Source organism: Amblyomma americanum, unplaced genomic scaffold (genome assembly GCF_052857255.1).
Source record: "Amblyomma americanum isolate KBUSLIRL-KWMA unplaced genomic scaffold, ASM5285725v1 scaffold_26, whole genome shotgun sequence".
Taxonomy (NCBI): Eukaryota; Metazoa; Arthropoda; class Arachnida; order Ixodida; family Ixodidae; genus Amblyomma; species Amblyomma americanum.
This window is the reverse complement of record NW_027526498.1, coordinates 1,020,632-1,047,672: the sequence shown is the minus strand read 5'-3', so window position 1 is coordinate 1,047,672 and position 27,041 is coordinate 1,020,632. Positions and strand designations below refer to the sequence as shown.

The 27,041-nt window shown below is 45.8% G+C and overlaps 2 protein-coding genes and 1 pseudogene across 2 annotated transcripts; all 3 read right to left on the bottom strand.

Annotated features, from left to right (window-relative positions):
• Nucleotides 1-27,041, bottom strand: part of LOC144112010 (luciferin 4-monooxygenase-like) — a 198,469-nt pseudogene that overhangs the window by 103,094 nt on the left and 68,334 nt on the right.
• On the bottom strand, nucleotides 7,617-15,467 carry LOC144111996 (uncharacterized). The gene is made up of 3 exons (XM_077645082.1): nucleotides 15,384-15,467; nucleotides 9,825-10,044; nucleotides 7,617-7,728 (listed from the first exon to the last, which is right to left on the bottom strand). The coding sequence occupies exons 1-3, from the start codon at nucleotides 15,438-15,440 to the stop codon at nucleotides 7,646-7,648; spliced, it is 360 nt and encodes a 119-aa protein (XP_077501208.1). The 5' UTR covers nucleotides 15,441-15,467; the 3' UTR covers nucleotides 7,617-7,645.
• Nucleotides 15,859-18,472, bottom strand: LOC144111999 (uncharacterized). The gene is made up of 3 exons (XM_077645084.1): nucleotides 18,163-18,472; nucleotides 17,973-18,079; nucleotides 15,859-15,987 (listed from the first exon to the last, which is right to left on the bottom strand). The coding sequence occupies exons 1-3, from the start codon at nucleotides 18,353-18,355 to the stop codon at nucleotides 15,859-15,861; spliced, it is 429 nt and encodes a 142-aa protein (XP_077501210.1). The 5' UTR covers nucleotides 18,356-18,472.

Sequence of the window (27,041 nt, the reverse complement as noted above, 5' to 3'; positions counted from 1 at the left end):
CATATATGTTTCTCTTTTTACTTTTTAAGGGAGAGAGTTAGAGTAATACTGTGGAAGAATGGAGCGTGGCACGTAAACCTGTTAGCCCAAGCATTTCGAGGGTTCATTCGCGGAATTACATTTTCTTATAGCAATTTAGATGTGCTGTGTATTTCAGGGAGAGGGTTTGAACCTTGCCGAAATTGGAGGGCGTGCCATGAAGTTTGTAAACCAATGATGGGTTAGTTTGCTGTTGATTGGGCGATGCAAGAGGTGGGCCGGGTTTCTAGGTCTTTAAAATCAGGGTCCGGAGCCATGGGAGATCGTTCTGAGCTAGATTTAGATCCCTTGCATCTTCGGCGGTGCCAATGAAGGAAGATTGTCCCTTAGCCAGTTACATGTAACCGCCATCGCCCCCCATACACCTTGCCCTCGTCTCCCGCATCCCTTAAGCTCCTCAGGACCTGGCTGTCTCGCTACTGTCTGTCATCAGCTGCATCTGGTTAGCCAGTTCCCTGCGTCCATTGACTTTCTTCTGCTGAAGTTTTGATGTACCGCCTGGTCGAGAGAGTCATTGCCAAAACATTAAGTAACAACCTTCCCAAGCCATTTCTTTAAGCACCTCGGTCCATGTTACGTTTTGTGTTTGTTTGCATGTCCTGATTACACAATTCAGGGCGGTCTGTAGAGCTTGTTGGTAACTTTTTTTTAATTTCTACAGCATGACAAGCGTAGAGCTTACATGCGTGTGCAATCACTGTGGATTTGGTTTGTGTGGAAGGATTGTCACGGAAATTCAGTGTGGGGTCATCTGTTAAGTGGAAGCCCACAGGGCCGATGGGACCCCCCCCCCCCCCCGCACCTGTTACCAGGAGCGGTCAGGCCCGAGGGGGAATCGAGGAATGTACGTCGAGGCGTGTCGCCCGCGCTTAGGGTGAAAGGCGGCACTAATCCTTTCTGTCCCGACGCGTGGCAACCGGTGCATCGAATGCGCATGCAGCGAGCTGCGCATTCCACTGGGCTCGCGACAGCCCACGGGGACAATGCCCCCCCCCCCGCACCTGTTACCAGGAGCGATCATGTCCCGCGGAAGACATTCCTTAGCTGTCAATCCGATGCGTGGCAATCGATGGAATGTGCATGCAGCGAGTTGCGTACGCGGAGTCACGCGCCCTGCACGTTCCAGGAGGAGCGGGGTCCACTGGGCTCCGCCCACTTGTACATTGCATGGCTATTGGTTCAGATTGGGCGAGAGCTGGTTTGGTAAAGCTCCGCCCAAGTATCGAAGGGTTTAAAACCCGTGGGAAACAACGATTGGGGACGAGCGCGCCGAGTCTCAAGCTCGGCCGTTTTTAACAGCCTTTTTTAAACAGCCTTTTTTAAACAGCCTTTTTTAAACAGCCTTTTTTTAAACTGCCTTTTACTCACCTGCCTTTTTATGTCAGTGCCGTCTTTAATAAATAAGTTTTGCTTTGAGAAGTTGGAACTGCTGCCCCAACCGGCAACGTGTCGCCGGACGAAGACCTGAAGTACTCTTCGTACTGCTAACCGCCGTTCACATCGGTAGGAGGGCAGAGGAAAGTTTAACTGGTGCCGTGACCAGGATCGTCTGAGCGGCTTCCTGCAGAGCGGTTGGAGGCAGTACCTTCCTGAAGATTGACGGGGCAACATCTTGGTGAGAAGCCCCGGGGACCAAGGTCCAAGTAAGGCGATACCCTTGCGCGAGGCCTCGGAGTCAAGGCTCCACGTCAGCGCTGACAGCGAGGAAGCGGACCGACGGAGCGCCTGCGGCTGGCGACTTCTGCGGCACCCGCGGCTGGCGACTTTGAAGGCCGGGAGGACGTGAAGGGCCTGCTTCAAGCTACAGATTCCGGCCACACTTCTGCGCCTCAGGACGTGACCTGCTGCTGCCACGAAGCAAGCGCCATGACCGACACCCGACAATGGAGTGAGTTTCCCCGTTCTCACTTTACTTGCCTCGAGAGTGCTTGAGCCGTAAGGTTAGAATTACGCAAGGCACAATGGCGACATTTAGTTGGCGAAGTGGCTGTGGCTATGGGTATGATTATGAGTATGGCGCTCAGCGCGCAGAAATGTCAGAGGCTGAGCTAGCCAGAGAAAAGGAGCGGGGCGACGCTATTATTCGAGAACTCAAGCGCCAGTTGGCGGTAGCCGAAGAGAAGCTCCGGCAGGAGAGGAAGAGAATTGAGGAGGAGGAACGCTCACGGAGAGCGGCGCGTGTACTGCCGAAGACGGCACGGGCAAAGCCATACTCGATTAGCGCGAATGACGCTGTTGAAACGCTGATCGAGGTGGGAAATAACGAGGATCACTGCGGAGGAATTCAGTCGGCTCCTATTGAAAACAGACAGCAGGAATCCCAGGTTCTTGCAAACGATGCAGCTGTCGTTAGCGCTGAGGAGCCGCGAGTTGTCGAGTCGACCAAGAATGTTGACGCAGACCAGCAGTCCTTTATTCCCAAGGTGGAGGCGAGTTCCACGGACATGTCTGTTCAAAATTCGAACAGTGATCAGACCCTGCAGGTCGAGTGTTGCGAGGCAGCCGAGCAAGTTATTGGCGGTGCTAATGGCACTGATGAGCGCAACGACATGAACTGCTCGGTCGGCCCGATTGCCCCGAATGACCTGTTGTTGTTCACTGAAGCGCCAGCATGCCAGGCAGAGAAATGTGAAAGCGGCATGTGCGTTCAACCAGCATGCGCCGCACTCACAGCGGCGTCGAAGAAGCCAGCACCACAGATGGGTAGGCGAGGTTGTTCGGAGCCGGAAAACTCAGACTCGTTCAAAGCCGCAATAAGCTTGGCTCTAGATGAGGGGAATCAGAGCAGTGACGACGGGGGATTCACCCTATGTCCTGGAAGGAGCGAAGTTACACTACCGCTGATAGAAGCGAAGCGCGACCTATGCTGCGATCTCCTTGCGGGTCTGGGCGACAGGCGAATCGCAAACATAGAGGTCTCTGATGACGAATTCATTGAGCTGACCATGCCACGTTCTAAGAGGCTCTCTAGACACGAGCAGTTAAAGCCTTTCGCGGAGGCTTGCACGCCATATGCGCAGACGGTCGGCGTCTCCTTCGAGGAAGACGAGAGACACAACCGGAGAGCAGGACGAATGCGAGAATGCTGCACGCTGCAGAACGTATTGTTCACTTTGATGCCACCGGGCAACGGGCTCGATCCTGGTGGATAGCGACAAATGCATAATGACCACAGCCTTAACCCACTCTGCCACAGCCAGGTTGCGATAGGCGTAAAAATTCGTTGTGGCTCGAGCACACGATGGGGCAGTGAGTGAGGGGGGAACGCAAAGAGTTCACAACTAAGAGACTCTGAAAATGATTGGACAGGCTCATGCCAGTGTACCGATTTTGTCTTGTGTGAACTGTTCCCGTTGTGGTCATGTTTAATCCGTCTGACGAAGAGCACCGGGTTATTATGTGTCTTGCCCTCGTCGGGATTGTGTTGTGATGTACATACAACTTCATGAAAACTGTAGTATGTTTTCTTTAACCCGCATTCATGGGAATGTTGTTGCACGTATGATTTTTCTTATGATTTTATCAAAGGGTCTGATTTCTGCTTGTCGTCCTTAACTGAAATGTGTAACTAAGAGTTGTGCTTGCGTCTGCATGCCTGAAGGTATCCTCCCTAGCATGTTTTTTTCTTCTTCCAATTGTTAGTAGGATGTAGAAGTGTATTTTTTTGTGCTGGTACAGCGGCCAGTGGGGGCCCGGACCCTTTTGCTTTCGCGCGTTTTGTATGTTGTAGAAGGCCGCATTCTTGGCGCTATTGTGGGCTTCGGTATGTTGGGTGTACAGCAAGTGTCCCCCCAACATTCTTGGTGGGGAGGTGTTAAGTGGAAGCCAACAGGGACGATGGGACCCCCCCCCCCCCCCCCGCACCTGTTACCAGGAGCGGTCAGGCCCGAGGGGGAATCGAGGAATGTACGTCGAGGCGTGTCGCCCGCGCTTAGGGTGAAAGGCGGCACTAATCCTTTCTGTCCCGACGCGTGGCAACCGGTGCACCGAATGCGCATGCAGCGAGCTGCGCATTCCACTGGGCTCGCGACAGCCCACGGGGACAATGCCCCCCCCCCCCCCCCCCCCCCCCCCCGCACCTGTTACCAGGAGCGATCATGTCCCGCGGAAGACGTTCCTTAGCTGTCAATCCGATGCGTGGCAATCGATGGAATGTGCATGCAGCGAGTTGCGTACGCGGAGTCACGCGCCCTGCACGTTCCAGGAGGAGCGGGGTCCACTGGGCTCCGCCCACTTGTACATTGCATGGCTATTGGTTCAGATTGGGCGAGAGCTGGTTTGGTAAAGCTCCGCCCAAGTATCGAAGGGTTTAAAACCCGTGGGAAACAAAGATTGGGGACGAGCGCGCCGAGTCTCAAGCTCGGCCGTTTTTAACAGCCTTTTTTAAACAGCCTTTTTTTAAACTGCCTTTTACTCACCTGCCTTTTTATGTCAGTGCCGTCTTTAATAAATAAGTTTTGCTTTGAGAAGTTGGAACTGCTGCCCCAACCGGCAACGTGTCGCCGGACGAAGACCTGAAGTACTCTTCGTTCTGCTAACCGCCGTTCACATCGGTAGGAGGGCAGAGGAAAGTTTAACTGTCATCGTTCGATTAAAGAAGATAAGAGGCTTAGGCAGAATTCGACACAACCACTAGGTTGCGAACCAAACGCGCTCGAGGCCACAAGCACGCTTTGGTGTTTTGGGGAAAGGAAATGGCGCAGTATCTGTCTCGCATATCGGCGGACACCTGAACCGCGCCGTAAGGGAAGGGATAAAGGGGGGAGTGAAAGAAGAAAGGAAGAAAGAGGTGCCGTAGTGGAGGGCTCCGGAATAATTTCGACCACCTGGGGATCTTTAACGTGTGCTGACATCGCACAGCACACGGGCGCCTTAGCGTTTTTCCTCCATAAAAACGCAGCCGCCGCGGTCGGGTTCGAACCCGGGAACTCCGGCTCAGTAGTCGAGCGCCCTAACCACTGAGCCACCACGGCGGGTAATGATCTGGGAACAAGAACAAACAAAGGACGCGTCTTCGTTTGGAGCTATCCACGAGGGCCACGATTAAACATTAATTCTTTCGCATTCCATGATTTCACAAGCAGTCTTCAGTGTCCTCAAAATTTCTTCGTTTTTTTTCTGACATATAACTGCGAATTTGTAAAGATAATACTTGTACATAGTTCCTGGCCACCCTCCCTCCTATAGTTTATGGCTATAGTTATTTCATTTCTCTAATCTGCCTGATATCACTTTATTTGCGCTGCACCAGCTCAGGTGCTCGCAGCAGGAAAAATCTTTCCCTTCTTTTCTTTTTATTATTTGGATAAAATCACCGCTACTACTACTACATAGAATTGCCACCCATCACAGTTAGCATTCAACATTGCACATGCGACACGTGACACGCCGCCGCGGTGGCTGAGTGGTTATGGCGCTCGGCTGCTGGCCCGAAAGATGCGGGTTCGATCCCGGCCTCGGCGGTCGAATTTCGATGCAGGTAAAATTCGAGAGCCCCGTGTACTATGCGTTGTCGATGCATGTTAAAGAACCCCAGGTGGTCGAAATTTCCCAAGCCCTTCACTACGGCGTCTCCCATAGCCTGAGTCGGTTTGGGGCGTTAAACCCTCATAAAACAACGACCATAAAAAATGTACACAACGACAGGTCGTTCATGTTTATAGCATGCAAACAGCTTAAGGCCCTTGCTTACATGGTGCTAATTGTGGTTTATGTAGTGCTCTCATACTTTATTAGGTAAAATTACAACATTTGGCCAGAAAAAAGCAGTACAGGGAGACGTCGGAGCAAATGTATTATTATTCCAAAGGATATGCAAGGCACTGCAGATAATTTAGCGAAGCTTAAAGAGATAACATGCAAAGGTCCGAATAATGCAGAAATACAGCAGGTGCCTTCTGCTGGACATAATATTTCTGAAGTACGTAATTAACAAGTAGTGCTATCTCTCTTGTTATTCATAACTTTAGCTCAACATTTTCAACATAAATGTAGACCAAGTGAGGACTTTATTTACTTATGTACGCATGCCAGTGTTACCGGATACGTTGTCATTCACAAGTAGACATGATGCAAAGCATGCAAGGCGAGCGAATTAAAGAGGATTCGCTCGTGGGCGATGTAAAACGGTATAGCATACCTACTGACAGAGGAGTGAAGCGGCAAGATTTGACACATAAAAAAAAAAACCTGCAGCTGGTTCGCTTTCCCATCTCGAGGAATAAAAATAAGCGCACAACAATATGTTTGGATAGAACAGATGACAACCTAAACCTTGCAAGTGCAGAATATTTGCAGCGCGCGCATTTGTTTCTTCAAGCTTTCCTTAGCATTAGCTGAGCGACTCTGAATACCAGGTGTTACCTGGAAGACGTTTCAAAAATATGCGTTTTGGCTTTAAAATATGGCTTTTACGGCACAGTATTACCCGTGTGAATTGTTTCCGGTGAATCGTTTTAACTATTCAGCTGGTTAACTAGATTTTAATAATTAACTTTTAACAATTGCAGTTAGGCGCTTAGTCGTAATTTTAGATTTGTAGCCGGTAGTTAGTAATAGCCATATAAGTTTTTAGAATTTCCAAAACATGGTTACCTTTGGCCATATGGATCGACAAAATTTGGCTGTTTCGACCAGTTACGCGCACTGGAAAGGTTTCTTTGCTTGCATGCTTTCGAAAGCGCATGTATTTTGGCGCTAACTGCCCTTACAAAAATTTGTATCGTGTTGCTTTAGAATTTCTTTCTAGTTTTCTCAATAGAATCTATCGTGTTGCTTTTAACTTTGTATGTAGTATGTTAAAAGAGTTCCAATAACTAATTGGCCACCGCATTCTTATAGGATCACAAAGAAGTACTGGTATAGAAATACTGTAATGAGTTTCTTTTGTAACTCTCTAAGGAGATTCAATAGAAACTCTTTCAGCTTTTGTCGATAGAGCCTATAGTGGATTTACTGAACCTCTATAACTATTATGTAACGAGTTTCGATAACTAATTGGCCACCGCATTCTTATAGAAATGCAATGAGGAACTGCTATATAAATAATTTAATGAGTGTCTTCTGCAACTCTCTAAGGAGATCCAATCGAAGCTCTTTTAGCTTTCCTCAATAGAGCCTATAGTGGCTTTACTGAACCTCTGTAAGTATTACCTAACGAGTTCCAATAACTAATTGTTCACCGCATTGTTATAGGAACACGAAAAGATAGTGCTATTGAAACACTTCATTGATCGTCTTTTGCAAATCTTTTGAGAGATTCAAAAGAACCTCATTAATCTTTCCTTGATAGAGCCTATAGTGGATTTACTCAACCTCTAACTATTATGTAACGAGTTTCAATAACTAACTGGCCACCGCATTCCTATAGGAAGCCTAGGAGGTATTGCTCTTTCGGATTTCCTGAGTAGAGCTTACAGTGTAGTTATTGAAGCTCTATGAGTATTACGAAACGAGTTTCAATACATTTTTTACGAACATGAAGAGGTAGGTAGAAATACTTGTAGACTGAAGCCACGGGGACTTGAAAAAGTGAGTGAATGTGATATGTGCTGCAAAACATACAATGATACAAGAAGGTCCTTCATGCATTGTTTATTACCTAGTCTCATTTAATCTCCCGAGAGAGCAGGGAGGACAAGCTGCTCTTCAGGCGGATCGGGTCGGCCTTGAACTCCCGAATAGTGAAGCCTGCACAAAGAAGCACGCAAGCAGATGAATAATTTGACAGAAATCTCGCACACTCTTGAAACTTCATGCACATGTTATTAACTAATCTTAACACAGTGAGCTTAAACTTAGCCACTTTCGTCGAACGGAACTTAAGTTTTCAATGAAGCTTCAACCCACATTATTCACAACTACCATATAATTCTCTGCGGCAAGAAAAGAGTCCGTTGTTGACTTTTCTTAAGCTAATCCCAAACTGGAATAACACGCATAAAAAAAATTGGAAGGGATACTTGAGCTCTGCCTTAAGGGTATGATGCGATCGCAATGGGGAATGCCCATATATGTGAAATTGGGCATTCTCGACTATGCATTCATAGATCCTTGGGAGACCTCATACCACTCCTGGCGCAATGGTGCAGCGGTTAGGTCATGCGCCACTCAGACTAAAATGAACTCGTGCAGCTTGCATGATATGCTGTCGTGCAGTGTCAACTTTCACGAGTTTATTGAAGCTATTGTAGTAATATATGAAACTCTAGAAGTAGTACTGGTTTCAACAGAATCCTTCCTTTATGCACTGTTGCGAGCTATATATCTCTGCCTTCTTGCTCTGTGTAGTTGCCGCCAAGCTCGGTGTAGTTAAAGTAAAATTTCAGTGCCATCCAACAGGACCAGGGATCCCTACAGAGCAGTCAAGTGATAGTTTCCAGGACAGGCACCACCGGAGGCAACCATGCCTCTCTCGTGGCCCAGGCAGAATTGCGCGCAATGCTGCTCCGCAGCCAGTCCATTGTTGCTGTCATGAAGGAAACATCTCCGGCTAGCGCCAGCGTTTGCCACGAAGTTCAAGTTGTCCGAGCTATACCACCAGTTAATTGTTTTTGGAAAAAGTAACCGATTACCAAGAATAGATTACCCAGAACTTGCCATTTAGAAAAAGTAATGAATTACAAACTTATAAAGAATATCCAATTTATTACAATTAATTACTAGTTTACACTTAGTCACACCCATTTCATTCCTAGTGTATTTTAGTGCTTATATGCTGTAAGACAACCTGATACTTCTGTCAATTCTGTTGCGCTGATCAACAGTTTCTCTCCTTTGAAGTCTATTCCATATCCATAATGCAGCTGGACTTAGGGAAGTACACTCCTTCGTATGTTATTTAGTGCACTAGCACTAGAGCCCCACTTGGCAATTTGGCCGTTGTCTGTTTGTCCAGTGTCAACATGGGAGGTGTCAGTTCAATTAAAGATTGGTCGCAACAAGTTGCTCGGGAAGCGCAACCTGTGTCTCAAGCCCCACCGGTTGTAGCACCTGCTATCGCAGGGCAGTGGCGCATCACTTAACTGCTGGACCACTGTGCCAAGAGTGGTATGAAGACTTCAAACAGACTATGAACGAAAAGTAGAGAACAACCAATTCCGTATATTTGGACATTCCCCTTTAACGCTATCACGTCATACCCCTAAGCTTGAGTCTCATTTCATCGATCTTTGCCTGAAGCCTGCTTGACCATGAGAGCCGAACCTTGAGGAGAAACAAAAATAAATACCGAAGTGGTAGTGCACCTAATTTGCATTTTGCCTAGCTATGCTATATCGTCTCCTTGTACAAAAACAAAAAGAAAACAGACTGTGCAAAACTCCCCATAGGCCGCTGTCAAATTTTCTTGCATATGGCATGACCTGCAAGTCAGCCACTGGTGAAGCCATCATCTGTGAGCTGCCAAGAGTAGCAATAGCTAATTGGCACACATTGTTTTGATGGGCACACTTAAAAATCAGAGCTCTGGCACTGATTCATTGCATGCCTCAGTTTTGAAAGCTGCATAAGATGAATACACAATGTGATTAATTGACTACCCACAATGCAGTGAATGCAATAAAAACTCTCTGGGCATCTGGAATACAGCAAACCCTTCAATTTCCAGTAGTTAAAAAGAGAGCTAAGGTAAACTGATACCCAAGCACACTCAAGCTCAGCAATGTGCAGTAAAATGCATGTTGCTGACTTCACATACATGCACAGAAGTAGAGGCTATGAAAGAAAAGCAGTTCTAATAAATGTTCAAGTGGTGAATCCGGATGGTAGGAAAAAAAGTGACGTACCGATGATGGCGTTCACTCTTACAGGGTCCAAGGCCTCCCTCAAGGATGAGTCAGGGTGGGAATTCGACTTCCGCCCAAATAACGACTTTCCTCTCAACTCATCAGCTGTAAACAGCTGCCGCATCAGCCCCCTTGCGAATTTCGCAGGGGCTCCTGGGCAGCTGCTGCGCAGCTTTTCAAGGGCTGTCTCTTCTATCAGAACACCGCCCCCAATGTCGATCTGGAAATGAAACGTATAACTTAGCGCCATGAAAAGGCAATCTACAAAATGCAAGCTGATGCACACAAGTTACATTTGCTATACCAGGTGCTTCAGTACAGACTATAAAAAATTTTCGAAAGAAGGCGTTTTGGAGCAAAAATAACACTTTCTGCTGTATAATATTACTAGTGTTTTCAGACATCGGAAAGCCTGTGAATTGTCTTAAATAATAAGTTGGCTAACCAATTTCTGATAGGCTGCTAGTAAAGCTGTACCAGCTTTTAGAATTTCGAAAACACGATTGTCCTGGCACTGTGGGTAACAAATATCATCGTGCAAAAACATGCTTTCGGAAGCATGCAGGCAAAACAACCCCTCCAGTGCATGCAACTAGCTGAAAAAGTCAAATTTCGTCCAGCCACAGCACCCAGGGTAATAGTGTTTTCATAATTCTAAAAACTGATATGGCTAATACTAATGACCAGCTAGAAATCTCTAATTGCAACTAAGTGCCTAAGTACTACTTAAAAAGATAATTATTAAAAATTAGTTAACTAGCTTACTACTTAAGAAGATTCACCGGTTTTATGGTGTCCGCCGACACTGGTATTCCGCAAAAACCGTATTTTTACCCCAAAAAGACTATGAAAATTTTTGGGTGTTCATTGAACCACCCCATATATAAGATGTGAGACATGAAAATATTAAAAATAGAATCAATAAGTGATAAAAAGCAGGCGGAAAGTATTCATGTAACATTGTGGGCGCCATTATGTACAGCACATAGGTTCAGTGCTGCAGGCTGCAGGTGGTAATACGACAGTCGGGAATAAAATTAAGTAGCAGTCACGTACCATACTCGAAAAGAAAGAAAGACATTTCAAAACCCATAAGGGTTTCTTGTTCATAATGATCAGGACAAGAATGGTGGAGAACACATAACTGAAGAATGTGAAACTTATGGCATAGATGTTTGGAATGGGGCCGGCATTCTTGTTGCTTGCGTCATCTGGATGAATAAGGATTCAAGCAGAAGGCACATCGTCAGGCTCCTTTCTCTGGATAAGATACAGGCATTGCCCCAGTCAATCTGGTGGCCAGTGCCATGTGCGTGGCGCGCCAATGCATTTGTGGCATGCCTGTCATTTGTCCCATCACTTTGATGCTCCTTTATGAGTCTTGAGAACTTTCCTGTCTCACTGCTGTAAGCATGATTACAGTTCAGGCAGGGTATCTTGTAGATAACTCCTGGAAACTTCATCTGTAGTCGGTCTTGGTCAGTTCATTAGTTGATTCTGCAGCTTACTGACAGGGATGCAGGCCATGCACACAGCAGTGGCCGTCAGACTGCGCGGGGCAATTCTTCTATCTCATATAGAAAAAGGAACCTGGGGATGTGCCTTCTGATGAAATCGCTATTCATTTAGAAGGTGCAACCGACTTCAAACAAGAACGCCGGCCCCATGAAAACCATTTATGCCCCATGTTTACATCACATTCATCGGTTATAAATTTGCCACTGCTCTTGTCCTGCTCACTGTGCACAAGAAAGCCACACTGGTTTCGCGATGTTTTTCCTCCTTTTCGACTATAGTCAGCGACTCCTACTTCATTTCATTGCATCGCCATGCCTAACCAGATGGATTTCAGTGTAACGCTTGACTACACAGTTAGGCATGCCAAGCTGCCTCTGCCCATGCTTTATGTAAACCAAAATGGCGGCCACTAGGACATCAGTAAATACTCCCTATTCCTCTCATCCCCACTCATCTCCCTTACAAGACTGCAGCTTTCCTAGTCAATCATTAAGATGGATGCTTGGGCGAGTTGGTAAGTCATTTTAAACAAAACAGCGCGTAGTTTGACAGGGACACGAAGGGAGACACGACACAGATCCAACCAAAAAGAAGAAAACAATACAACCATTCATAGATTCAGTCATTCATACATGCGGCACTGAACACAGGAGATAACTAGGATAATCATTTCCCCCTGCTAAAAATTCCAGTTCTTTGGAACAAGTCGATAAGGAGGGGCTGCTGACGCAGGCGTCTTTTGACCAGGCGATGTGCGCTCCTTGAATTATTTCACGTGTTAGTTGGTTACTATGCTTGCTTAAAACTTGTGTGCGAGTGAAGTCAGGGGTGCATGTTTTGCTGTCACAGTCTCTACAGTGGATGCCGAGATGCTCTTTTACAGTATTATGCACATTGTTATTGTGCTCCTTCAAGCGTTCATTGAGGCATCTCCCCGTCTGACCCACATAAAGCTTGCCACATGACATGGGAATGGCATAAACTACACCTTCTTCGCAGCATATGAATTGATTTTCATGCTTGATGTCGCACTATCTGGGAATGAAATCAGTGTTAACCATTTTGCACATCTTCCCAAGCTTATCCGGAGCCGAAAAAAATGACTTTTACAAGTACTCTATTTGCTATCTTTTTTAGCCTGTGGGAAAAATGATGAATGCAAGGCACAACAGTGGTTTTTTTTCTTTTTCCTTCCGCGTCATAGAATGTGCCTGCTCTCTTTTTCTGTCTTTGCCCAAATTACTGAGAATAGATTGACACTGACACTAGTGTCACGTGACTAACACATGAAATAATTTAAGCAGCGCACATCGCCTGGTCAAAAGACGCCTGCGTCAGCAGCCCCTCCTTATCGATTTGTTCCAAAGAACTTGCATTTTTAGCGGGGGGGGGGGGGGGGGGGGGTATGATGATCCTAGTTATCTCCTGTGTTCAGAGCGGCTTGTATGAATGGTTGTTTTGTTTTCTTCTTTTTGGTTGGAACTGTATATATGCCCCGTTCCAAGCAATAAACGTCAGTTAAAAGTCAGCGCTCATCTGTGTCGTGTTCCTGTCAAACTACGCGCTGTTCTGTTTAAAAAAAAATTCCTAGTCAATATGACTCCTATGGCCCGAGCTCAAACAGATCACCATGTCCGCTAGAAGGTGATCACGCGTGCTTTCAGTTGTTACACAGTTGGTGCATACAGTAGAACCTCTAACTTTCAGCAGACTGCGCGAAACCGTCCTATAATTGAAAATCTCACACAAGTGATGCATTTGCACATAAATGAGCCCCCTAGTTTGGCTTTTAGAAATAAATGTTCTTTTATGCGCATTATAAAAGCGCTCATTTTTTTCTGCAAGAATTACTTGGAGACGGCGCGCAGCAAGGCTTTTCAGCGTCGAAGTGGCGGCTTCAGACGAGGCATGCGAATGCTCCTACCCCTGCGCGTTAAGTAGACATCACAATCGCGTCGAAAACTGATGATTTGGATAGCGGACCTAAATTATCTGCTCTGACTCTTTGAAGACTGTTTGTGACGTGCAGTACGGCTTTCTGTTCAGACTTCTGTCCAGCCTTCCCTAGAACGGCTGTCACTTTGCGGCAATGCATGTGCAAATTAGCAACACACAGCAGAACTGCACAGTGGCTTTCCTTGAATGGTAAGCACTGTTCATTACATCTTTTTGATTACACAGCCAAGATCTCCAATATGCATGGCATTGTTACCAAAGAACTAAGAATATCTGACACCTAGCAGTTGTTCATTATAGGAAAGAAATTATGCATAGCACTTGCAACTTCTGTAACAGACTAGTGCAACTGCATGGCATGCTGCTAACATAAACTAAAGCTAAATGTTGCTTTCAACAGCAGTCTAATTTCCATGCATTCTTTCGCAATAATATTTCACAAACACACAAAATCTGAACGGCTGCGGAGAACTGCCTGCATTAAAAAAGACTGGTAGGACATCAAAATTACTTGAAATAAGAATTAAGGCAGAATCACACGTGAAAAGCAATGAGATTTCTATGGACCATAATACAACTTCTATGGACCATAATACAATCAAACTTCATTACATGAACAGATAAAAGTTGTTAAATAGTTCAATACATCTGAAATACAAAATCTGCAAAGAACTCATGCAGGAGAAGTGCAATGCATCACTGCAAGGATGGCAACTGGGAGAGACCTTTCCCGAAGCTCTAGCACTGTCTCAAACCGTGCCAATGCCAATTAGGCTGGCTTCTTAACAAAGCATTGCCAGCGTGGGGTGGTGGCAGGCGAAACACCAGTTAGGGCGGCATCCCCGAATTACAGCAGTGTCGGGTGAAAATTGGGATGACAGAATAAAAGCTATCGCAGTGTTCGCCACTTCCATGACAGTTGACATGAAGATGAGATGGCTACTAGAAGGCTACAAACGGCCATGCCGCTAGTTGTGGGACACTACTGATGGGTTCGAGAGCCGCAAAAGGGTGCTGACCTCCAGGCTACCAACCGTTGCAGTCGCTAAGCTTCCGTGGTACTATTAAAAAGTGCAAAACAAAGCGTGAACTGTGTCGCTTGGCGCACTGGCACCCCCAGTCACTCATTTAGTAAGGCAAAGTCTGCCACCAGTCATCGAAGCGGGCATAGCTAGGTGCTTAACAGTTCAATACATAAGTTAATATGGCAAACTGGATTCAATATATGAAGCAAGAATTGCCTGTGTTTGTTCAAAATATCTAGGAATAGTTCAATATAGCCAACAATACGTAATATCTGTGTTATATTGAAGTTTGACTGCAGTGGTTCGAATGACGCTTTGAAACTACACTTAGTGCATGTAGCCTACAGCCACCAGTGCAAGGTGGCTCTCTCCTGGAACACATACCCACTAGCTTCGCTGCCAAAGGTTGCATTAATGTACATTGCAAGTCATTTTAATATGAGGCAAATCTGTTCTTGGGAAATTGGTTACAAGATTAGCCTATTCATGATAAGGGGCCGTTAGCTTCAGAGCACCTTCCACAGTGGCACTGATGTGAAGCATGCAAGGCATGCCAGGAAAAGAGACCCCAAGCGAGCGGCATGCTAGCAGACCACCACTGCCTGATGCACCGATAGCAAGCATGTTGCTGCAGGAGACACTTCTGCCAGCATGGGTGCAAATTACCCTGGCCTTCGCGTCAGATGTAAACATTATGTTCACATTTTTATCTTTCGCAAGGCCAACACATATCACAGAAGATAAGTTCAAAAGCACAAAGATATTGCTGCATGGTGGCAAAGACTCCACCTAATAGCATTTCTAGGTGAAGACTAAATGAAATGATATATTGTCTGTTTGGGCATACCACATGTTGCATGCAGCTGTTAAGTTCGATATCATCCTATGAATCATGCCGCGCGAGGAAAACCATACACAAGTGGTAAGCAATAGCTCTTTCCAGAGTTTTTTTTTAAATTATTGCCTGTTAAGTTCAGGAAAGCAGCCCTTACACAAGTGTGCATGTTAAAACCCTGTTCCCATCCAGAAGATGTCAAAACTTGTAAGGGAAAGGCCTTACCTGGGGGCACGGCCGCACTGCACTGATGGCATCAATGCTCTTCATGTCATCAAGCATTTTTTTTAGCTTTTTCAGATTTTTTTGAGACTCTGAAAGAGCAGTTTACCAAATTATAAAAAAAACTGTAGTGACAGCATAACACTACATTCTGCCAGCTGTTTTATACAGTATAACAATTTTGTTTGCCTACTATGGTGCCCTACTACAAAACGACATGAATTAGCTACATGGTTATAATTTTTTAGTGTGCCTGCTAAAAGAGCAGATTTGTAACTCTCTCTCTAATACTAGCAGCTGTACATTAGACAGTTACATGCAAGTTAACAGTAAGAAAACAGCCATTTCACAGCATACAAAACTAAGAATAAGCTTCAACAAAGCAGCACACCAAGCAAAACAGATGACGCTTCAAAAGTAGGTATATTGGAGATAAGCTATCAAGCCCATTATACAACCGGGTCAAACTCAAGCTACACTAATAAAGGTTATAACAGCCCTTAACAGCACCGTGATGATCTGACATACCATGGGCAGCCTCCAGATCTTCGTTTCGCCTTTTTACGACATCCAACTCCCTGCGCATGTTCTCACATTGAGAACAAAACTGCAAATGAAAAAAAAAATTGGACGACACTTAGGTTCCACCTTAAGGGTATGGCACGATAGCATTAACGGCTGCCTCCAATGGCCTAAGGTCCTATCTGCAGGCACTGACACTTTTGGACATGGCACAAAAGGCCTCCCTTCAACCAAGTTGAACAAACATGCCTCAGTGGCCTAAGGGTAAAGTGTCCGACTCTGGATACAAGGGCCTGTTTCCCGTCACCTTAATTTTATGCTGAGTGCAATTAATGACTCATATGTGTCATAATGGCACTTAAGTCATGTTGCGACCTTATATTCACAATTTATGCAATGTTTTCATCTCTTAAAATCTGTTGCTCCACATGACACCACAACTACCTTTTCAAGCAATCCGCATTTTCTCGGATGCCGCCGGGTTCCTTGCTGCATGAGAGCCTTAACGCTGACACGTTAATGTGTAATCAAGAAAGCAAGCAGTGCACCTGTAGCTACACATGCGTGAAAGGCAAGACAGATTCCTGTATCTTTTATATCTTTTGCATTTTCTTTCGCTCGATTTCCAGAGGCTATTATAAACTTTATCATTCATCATTTATTCACCCTTAAAGTCCTTCAGGTTGGGGCTTTACATAAGGGCGAGGGAGATCTAAAATATTACAATAAAGATATCAAAAAAGTAATGGTGGGCTGGTGTCCTTATTGGCAAATGGAGGCTGTTAGCTTAGGCAATTGGCTTTTTGTAATTTATTGTTGTGGACACCACATGTATTGCACTGTGCGCAAAATGGCATCTTGCAAGATATATTAATGAGGCAATTAAATCACACATAGTCGGTACTATGTAGAGGTGAAAAAAATTCAAACGGCACTTAAGGCTGCTAATGTGCAGCAGTAGAAAATGAAACGCACTGAAAAATGAAACGAAGATGCGCCTCTGAACGCAAATTCGCAAACGCTGAATCTACAGAGGTCTGAGTGAAACATACCGGCACTCAATTCGAATACCTGTTGCGAGCTGGCCTCCAACTTAACAAAAACACATGTTATCGGTGGTATGCACTGGCGTGCAGCCGTGCAGGTATAACATCGGCACTTCAGTTATCACAGACTAGAGGGCTAGTCAGAAAGATGAGGTGTACTGCCTGTCATGCCGGCAATGATATGAAGAGAACACACCGAATATCACGACAATGCCATGCATCCTGCCAGGGTGCCTCAGTGGTTAAGGCGCTCAGATGCCAAGCCTGAGGACCTGGGTTCATGGAAACTGATTGAAGAGCACAAACAGGACGCAAGAGAACAACATAGACACAAGCGCTGACGAGGAACCAAATGATTTACTGCGGGAGGGAATCCTGCAATATAAGCAAGCTAAACAAAAAGCATCAAATATCAAACGCAATAAATCATTTGGTTGCTAGTCAGTGCTTGTGTATGTGTTTATCTCTTATGCCCTGCCTGTTAGCACTGTTCAGCCGATTACCATCAACATGCAACAACCAGCCCGATTAAGCCTTCTCTTGAACCCGGGTTCAATCCTATCCACAGAGGCTGCATTTCGATGGAGGTGAAACACAAGGCGCCCGCGTACTGAGCGATATCACTGCACGTTAAAGAACCCCATTAAGTCAAACTTAAGCCGGAGCTCTCCACTACGGCGTTCCTCAAAGCCCATGTCCCTCTGGAATGATTGAAACTCCATATACCATATCAACCATTCATACCACGACCGTCCCATGCACTGCCTGCAAATGTGCACGCATGGGCACTTCTCAATGAAATCACGTGCGCATTCGGTATGCATCGCGTGCACAGTCCAGATAAAACAGCACTGAATATTTCAACGCAAGTACCACTTTTTACGTCCTTCGCAAAACAGCGCCATAAAAACAATGCGGCGCGACTAAGTGCCTCAATAGCCCAAACTTTCTCAACGCTCTACTCGATACGATGACAGCCATCGGCACAATTCCTAAATTCTGGGCAGTGCACCATGCCACTAACCTCTTCATTAGGGCTGCATTCAAGCGACTCGGTCATGACGTCGCCTTCGTCCCTTAACCCAGCTGAAGCCAGGCGCGCGCGCTTCGTCTCCAGTACGCGCGCTTTGCCTGGAACAAATAGAACAGTAAATACTGACAAGAAGCAGAATAATTCAAAAACTGCTAACATGAGGAAATTCGTCACCACTTACCAATATCCAGGACCTCTGCGGGAGCAGGTGGTTCACTGTCCTTCCACGTGAACAATTCTATTGTGCCGCGCACATCATCGATGGCGCCGGGCTCCGTCAGCAGGCGGAAGCCGACGGCCGTATTGACCATAGCACGTATCGGATATACGTCCCACTTCTCTCCTTGTGTCCACTTGATCAGAATATGGTCCATGGCAAACTTCTAAAGAGGCTAAGACAGAGACGCACACGCCTAAATCTGACGTGACGAGCACCATGCACGCGCTTTTTGTCAAATTATCTGGCTTGTATTGGCTAGTGGCTACACAAGGCGACAAAGCCACTGGCAAGGCCGATGGTGAAATGTAGCCTCTGTGAAAAAAATATTTTAAGTTGACCTATATTTCATAAATTATTCTTTACTATTCAAACAAAAAAACTGAGTTTTTAAAAGTAACTAACGTTTGATGTTTATTTGCTTTTTACAATATTTTTTGCTCTTTCTGCTCACTTTCGGTTTCGATTATCATTTTTTGCCATGACCGCTACCTTTAGATGTTCAATTTTTTACACAGGCTTTACAAGCACCAGTCATGTTGCTGACTACAGTATACTAAGTTTATTTGTAGCAAGGAAAATGCTGCCGAAATTAAGCAATTCTCGGTTGAGGTGCCGAAATATCTTCCCGTGAGGTGCACAACAAAAAGAGAAGTACTGCGAGTCTTTCCTCGTTCTTTAAAAATCACGAGTGCGTACCTTGCGTACTCTGAATGCTCTTATCGAGGCAATCGGTACTCATAGTGCGCGGGAAAGCAAATACCGTAAGTTACAGTATGCAGTCCCCGCATCCGGTATGTTTTGCATGAAAACCTGTTAAGTCTATCGTTTTATGCCCTTATGCGGAGTATGAGTGTCCCCTCCAGTTTTAGTGCGCTAAAACAAGGCCCCAAATAAGCACAACGTACACTAAGCGCGCCTATATTTCATTTCGCCTAACCATTGCTAAATCGTCAGTAATTTTTTTTATGGTTCTTCCGCTTCCGGTACGTTACCTACAGGGTCCAAGTGTGCAAACAGCGCATAAGAATATATGTGCAGCAACGGCGCAAGTATCACCAAAAACCTTGTCTTAGAATAAGCATTGGGAATCTCATGCCATATTCGGGGTCCAAGAAAAATCATGCTGCTCAGTCTGCGCCTGTTGACAGCCTCAAAGCGGAAATGTTCAGCTCTTAAGCATCCCAGTCAATATTTCTTTGATCTATTTTTATTTATTCATTTTGGTTGGCACAAACCCACAAACACCGCTAGATCTTGCTCGGAGTTTACCCATCGGAATTAATAGTGCTTTCGCAATAAAAACTACGTGAACGTGACGTACGTGATATATTGGTTCCCCATGCAAGCAGCCAGCATATGTTTTCCCCTTAGCCTTTAGTGAAATGTTACGCAAGCGGAGGTGAAAATGTGGTCACTGATCACGCCATCATTGTGTTCCACGGTATTATAAAAGCAAGTCCGGAACCAAGGTTCCGGACATGATTTTAATACTATGGAACACCTGCGCGTCGATCGGTCTGTTTGATCACGCTAAGATGTAAACCTTTTTACGCCATATGTGAAAAGTTTTTAAAGTATGACAGACAGGTCACAAAATGTGCCGTTAATTAAATATTTATTCATATAGTGCCCGGCGCAACAATCTATTGGCGCAGTATATACCGCAAAGGCTTCATATAGTCGTGCCAGTTGGAGGGTCCAAAGGGCAAATATGTCATAGTCTTATACGAAACATGCTGTGAATCCTCCAGCTGGCAATCTCATGCATGAGGTTGCTTAATTTTAGAGTAAACCATTAAAACGACTACATTTTCACCTTTGTCCGAGAAAATGGCTATCTCAAACTGGGGCCCGATTACTGCAGCGTGGAGGCAGAAGAGAGTCGAAAAAAAAAATAGCTGCGAAAAGATTGAAATAGGTGCTCCGCGGCAACCACGTCCGCCCTTAAGTACATGTGCGTATGGAATTCCTTGTTGCTGAAGACGAACTTTCCGGCACCGGGAGGTTTTTGGACATTCAGCGATACGTTGGCGCACTTTGGAAACGGGACGTTTGTACGCCTCATGATTAGAGCGATCAAGCAACCCGCGTGAATTCTGAAACGTGTGTGCTTGCTAACAATGTCTGACGCGGTCCAACACTTAAAGCCACCACAGCAAAACGTGCATACGAAGGAACTGACCCCGGAACTAAGGAAAGGATAAGGGCTTGTTTTCTTTTTAATTTGTGGTGTTCATCAATGAGAAATTACTACTGTAATCAGTTTATTCCTGAAAGATAACTGATTAGAAAGCAACGATTTTTGACAACCCACTAGCAGTCGCGATTGATTTTGTTCGCACCTGTCAGTGCGGCATAATTAAAGCAGAGCTGGGCTAGAGCAAGCTTATGGCATACAGAGCATAACTATAGCACCTAACAGCAAGAACAGGCCTAGAAACAGACCACAAACGCTATAGTGTTTGTGGTGTCTTTTTTCGGTCTCAGTTCTTGTTGCTATACGCTCTAGTTGTTATGCCCGCTGTGATTCAGCGGTTAGTGCATTCGTGTATTGAACTCGATCAGCATCGAATCCTGGCCTAGGCGCGCGCCCGCTTTTGATTCGATGGAGGGAAAACACAAAATGACGGCGGCGGTCTCCTGTACGCCATCGGTGTACATACACCCCCTGTCAAAAGTATACAGCGCAAGGAGTTTGCTTGTGAAGCCTCCAGCGTGCCTCGTAATGCATCCTCAGCGACCGCAATCACTCTAAAGAGGAATGAATGGCTTTGCGTCCTCAATCCTCCCAAGGTATGGAGTGCTCGATATGCTAGGCAGCCACGCTAAACAGCTTAGAAACAAACCCATTGGGCTGTATACACTTTTGAAGGGGGCTGCACGTTAAACAATACCAGGTGGTCGTAATTAATCCGATTCCCCCGTAAGGCGTTTTTCGCAGCCCACGTGCCGCTTTGGCACGTTAAACCCTACATACCGCCTAACCAATTCTCACTGTATTTGTGCAACAAGAGCATGCAGAGACTACGTATACATGAAATTGACGAAATTGAACTTTTTTGTGTTGTTAATAATGGGCATTTTTCCTGCGATGCCCTGCAGATGCGCATAACTACCTCGTTCGCAAATTAGAAGAGCGTATACCATCTTAAATTGCGACCGAGTTCGCTGCGCCTGTATTCTTCTGCGAACGACATTTTCTAAGCCAGACGCGACATACTGCAGAACAATATAAGTATGTGCAGTGCTAGCCTCTCCTAAGCGCACGTAGGCAAGTAGGCCACGCACACACCGACCTCGAGCGAGAACACGCGGCAGCCTCCTTTAGCCCAGGGGAGGCTCACCGCCGAAGCGATGTACTGCGCGACAGGCGTGTCCACAGGTTGGACAGATCGCACACATGGCTAGAAGAAGCTAGCACTGTTTTTAACAAATCTTTAAAATCAAAAGAGTATTGTGAAAGGGTTCATAATAGCGACACCCCGTCGCATTCCTTTTCCAGAGGGCAAATCTGTAGTTGCGACTGGCGGCCTAAGGCTCGATACTGTTTAAAGGTCCATTCACTCAAGCTGTGCTGTGGAATGTGGATGTCAATCGCAGTACGTTCACTGTGTGTGCAGCGTGCTGCGCCCGGATTGTCGGTGACGTGTACATTGAGAGTTCAATTTGTACATATATACACGCATGCAGCTCGAGTTAAAACGAATGGAATGTGCATCCTCGGCATTTCATTTTTGCCTGCATTAAAATATCTACAAGACTGCAATTTCATGCATGTATGCAAACCCACTGTCAATCAACTACAACAGCAAATGATCAAATCAGAAGTTAATTGTCAGCACTGCACTCAAACTCAAGGGCGCTTGAAAACCACCGCGTGTTCTCATTTTAAGTCGATGCGTGCGGGGACCACGGCCGCGTAAAAAATTCTAGCACTGCATCGAACTGTTGCCCTGCAGTCCGATGCGTCAACTGTTGAAAAAAATGCCGTTCTTAGAGGAACACCAGTTCGTGCAGGGCATACCCGCCGCAAACACGCCAGGAATGTGTGCCCTGGAAAAAGGCACGAACAAAGAGAGGAATTTAGGAGAAAGATGACTGACACCAATCAAGTTATTTTTTGGAAAAAAAAAAACACGTTTCTTCATCGTGTGACTATGGGCGAGGCACAGCTTGGCTTTTTAAGCCCTCGTGTGGAACGCTTCCGGGTCAGTGGCCGCAAATCATGAATGTAAGAAGAGGGAAGTGTCCCCACGGAGGGATCAACATTCTTCCGTGTCTGTTGGATGTACCATGAAGGGGGGGGGGGGGGGGCATTGAAGCAGCTAACATGTCAGCTGCATCCGCTAGCACAAAGATCATTTGACTGGCCAACGATAAAGCGCAGGAATAAATCACAAATATTTTTTTATGGGGGGAGTCGCATTCCGATTTCAAGCATCGCAGTCACGAAAGTGCAAAGGGAAAGTGCAAAAACATGGAGGAAGAGAGCAGAGGACGAGTCACACCTCTCCTCGACACCTGCTGTTCCTGTCGGAAAGTTAATTCGAAACGCATGCTGTCGCATACACGTACACGCGCTATTGGAGGCATAGCAACTGGACAGCTCAAGATATTCTCTGCCTATGGCATCAGTATTACACATGTATGGAGCGCGTTAAGGGAGTCAATAAAATTCATACGCAAAAGGGCTGATTATGATTCGTAATTAATGCATTTATTACACTGTCTATAACATGCGTATCGTAGTCGTAGAAGTGAGTCTACATAGCGAAGGCATGAAGGCCTATAACATATTATGCACGACATAAGCTCTATAGATTTTGACTAGGCATGAAGTCTTACTGAGCTATTTTTATAGAGCCCCTTTTGACTTCGAAGTGAGCGAGTTCGTATAACGAAGTCACAAAACGAGCTCTATAAAATCTGGGACATTATGAAGTCTTACGGGGCCAGTTGTATAGAATCTGTTTTGACTGCAAATAGAGCGAGTTTTTATAGGAAATGCACGACATAAGCTGTATAGATTTTGACTAAGTATGAAGTCTTGCTGAGCTATTTCTATAGAGCCCCTTTTGACTTCGAACTGAGCGAGTTCGTATAGCGAGGTCACAAAACAAGCTCTATAAAATCTGGCACATTAGGAAGTCTTACTGGGCCAGTTCGATAGAATCTGTTTTGATTGCAAATGGAGCGAGTTTTTATAGAGAATACACGAAACAAGCTCTGTAATTTCTGACTCATTATGATGTCTTACTGAGCTATGTCTATAGAGGCTCTTTTGACTTCGAAAGGAGCGACTTCTTATAGTGAAGGCACAAAACAAGTTCTATAAGGTTGACTCATTATAAAGTCTTATTGAGCCAATTTAATAGAATCTTTATAGACTGTGAACACAGCTGAACTTTATAGTTAGGTCTCATTACAGAATACATAGACTGCTTAATGAGCTGGCTCAATAGACAGCGAGTCCCTATAGAGATCCTTTAGAATCATTACGCTCTCTATACATGTTCAAAAGAAACTCGAAGTCCATTTTTGTAAGGGTGGTTCTTGAAAATTGGCTTTTGAGGACAGGAAATGACACAGTAACTGTCCCGCCTATCTCGGCGGGCACCCGAATTGCACCGTAAGGGAAGAGATGAAGGCGGGAGTTAAAGAAGAAAGGAACAAATAGGTGCCGTTGTGGAGGGCTCCAGAATAATTTCGACCAACTAGGGATCTTCAAAGTGCAGTGATATTGCACAGCGCATGGGTGCCTTTTGCGTTTCGCCTCCATAGAAGCGCAGCCGCTGCGGTTGAGTGCCAACCCGGGTACTCCGGCTCAGCAGATGATCACCTTAACCACTGAGCCATCGCATGATGTAGCCAAATTTTGTCGAGCCACTGCGATGAGGGTAATCGCGTTTTCGAAATTCTAAAAACTGATACGGATATTAGTAACTTACCTCTAACTGCAACTAGGCGCCTAACTAATAGTTAAAAGTTAATATCAGAATTAGTAAACCAGCTTCCTCCCGGTTTACTGCCTGTTAACTACTGGGTAACTACCGGTTAGCTACAGTTTGCGGGCACTGGTATACTATGCCGCAAAATCCATATTTTAAAAGCGAAAGCTTTTCCTGCTTTCGTCGGAGCGATTTCGCCGTCACCTCACGTTTGATCTTGAACGTCCTTGCTGCGCCGCTGCCATAGCAACCCAGCAAGTGACTTCGCCGCGCCGCCAAGCCTAGTCTTCGCCGTCTCTGCGCAGGGGCTCCACAGCCGTGCAGCGGCTGCTGCCTGACCACGTTATCTAGCCGAGTATCAGCTGGATAAAAAAATATTAGCTGTTGCTCAACTACTGCTGAACCTTGTTAGAGAGCGAGAGCTGTGATGTATCGTGCAAGCAGATGCGGCTTAGCGTCTGTAGCGTTGAGTGCGTTCCGCACACTGGATGAGCAGTGCGCCCAACCTGCCACCCTGGCAGGTGGCATTTGAATTAATGGCTGATCGCGAGAGGTTGGTCAGGCTGCGGACTATTGCTGCAGTGCCGCGTGTCTGCCACAACGTTGTCAGCGCTAATGCATGCAGCCCACATCTTTCTCTCACCACCATCACGTACTTCAAAGCGCTATTGAGGCGCCCACTTACACAGGTGGCCAGTTATATGCGCCCTTCCTTTCCACAAAATCACCAAGAAAGTTGTCAACGCCAACACCAATGAACACAATGAACGCCGACGACTTTCGCTTTGTTAGCTGAGCTAATCCGAGAAAGCTTAATTTTGATGATGACTTAGTCTTTCTGTAGCACCTGGTTTGTGTTACTGCTGTTATCTGTATAAGAGAGCCCAGAAAAATTCAAACCTTTTTCTTTTGCATTTGTTTATTGATGTTTGAAAAAATGTTGTTAGCTTGCATATAAATAAGCTGCGAGGAATATAAACTTAAGAGGTGTATTGATCACGTTTTCTTTAGGTTTTTAGGTTTTCATTGACTAAAATGTGTTAGAGAAATTGGTAAAATTGCACAGTAGGAGGCCCCAAAGCGCGGCAGTCAGGGAGACTTCCTATAACAAAATGTCTCCGCAATTAGTATACCGCCAGTTTTCACTCGGACTCACAAAAGGGACGACGAAAGGCGCGAGTGGACTACCTGCGCCGCACACACCGACAGGCACGAAATGCTGTATACGTCGACGCAGCCATGTACCCCAATTCCACGAACGCGGTGGCGGTAGTTTTGGACACCAACTTCAAGGAAATCGTCAGCGCCTCTCTACGCAACTGCTCTCCCACAGTAGCAGAAACGGCCGCAATCGGTCTCGCCATCCAGCACGGCGATACCACGCGAAACGGACTAAAAATTGTTACAGACTCCCAGTCGGCGTGTCGGCTCTTCCTCACTGGCAGACTTCCACACTCCATCGCTCCCATTCTGACTACCCCACATGTTAAAAATTCCACATGCAAGCACCAAATCACTTGGGCTCCTGGGCACGTGGGGCTCGAGGGAAACGAGGCCGCGGACAGTCTAGCTCGAGATACACCAACCGAGCGACTAACCTCCCCGACGTCACCCCTCTTCCCTCTATGTACAGCGAACGCCTCCTCCTTCTCCGAACGCAAAGGCAAGTCTATCCCCCACCACACTCGAAGCTAACGGCGGTAGAGGCGAGGGGCTGGCGACAACTACAGACGAACACCTTCCCAAACCTACACAAATACCATATCATGTTTCCCGATAGATACGACGGAATCTGCCCCTGGTGTGGCGGAATTCCAACAACATACCATGTAACATGGGGCTGCTCCGGTAGCAAGCCCCCCGAACTAGACAAACATCACTTCGAGGAACACTGGGAGTCTGCCCTGCTCAGCTCCGATTTGGTGACCCAGCGTAGCCTGATATCCCAAGCAAGAGCAACTGCGGTGGACATTGGGGTCGTGAAATAAGGACTCCACCCAAAATCTGTTTTTTCCCGCCTCTTTATCCTACCTTTCTATGAATAAATGTTTTCTACTACTACTACTACTACTACTACCGCCAGTTTTGAACACTCGACTTCCAAACTTAGTGATGATGCCAGAGACAAAGCATTTTTCATAAATATATTTTTTCGCGCTAAGCGGGCAGCCTGAGTCCAGTAAAGTAGATAACGCGGTCAAGATTTTGAGCAAACCCTTCAATCCCCAGTAACTTAAGTCCTCTAAGGCACTCATTTCGTCACTAATGGATATGTTAACATTTGCATAAATTACCATTCAAGTTCATTGGCTCTTCATTTCGTAGTGACATATCTTTCCTTTGTCTTTTCTTTGGTTCACTTGTGCTTCGTTTTGTCGTTCCTCGGCGTGTGTGAGTTTTCTTGCGCTAAATGTTTCACCATGCCATCTTTTTTTTACAGAGCAAGGGATACCTTATAAAATGAAAAGAATATTCCAAGTGGCATTGCTCCGTTGAACCAAGAAAAAATCTGAACGGCGCCTGTCTATGGGAATTTAAGCACCCAAGCAAGCCATCGCCACAACGACTGGAAGCTGCTGCTGAGGAATTAATTTACGCTGTGCAAAAGAAACTTTCCAACAGCCGTCGATCCAGCGGGCTTGTCAAGGTGAACATAGACCTGGACATCTTTAGATGGGTTTTCAGTAGGAAAGGAAGGCCACTCGAAAGGGGTTGTATTGTTTGCAATGAGTCAGACTTTTCAAAGCTGAATCTTCCCTTTGGGTGGCATACTAGAGAAACGAAACTTGGCAGTGTAGTGGCAATTGAGTTCCCAGTGCGTGTGAAGGCTGCTGTGACACGACAGAAAGCTTGCAAGCTCTTTCCAAACGGCTATCCTGTGGAAAGTCTGCA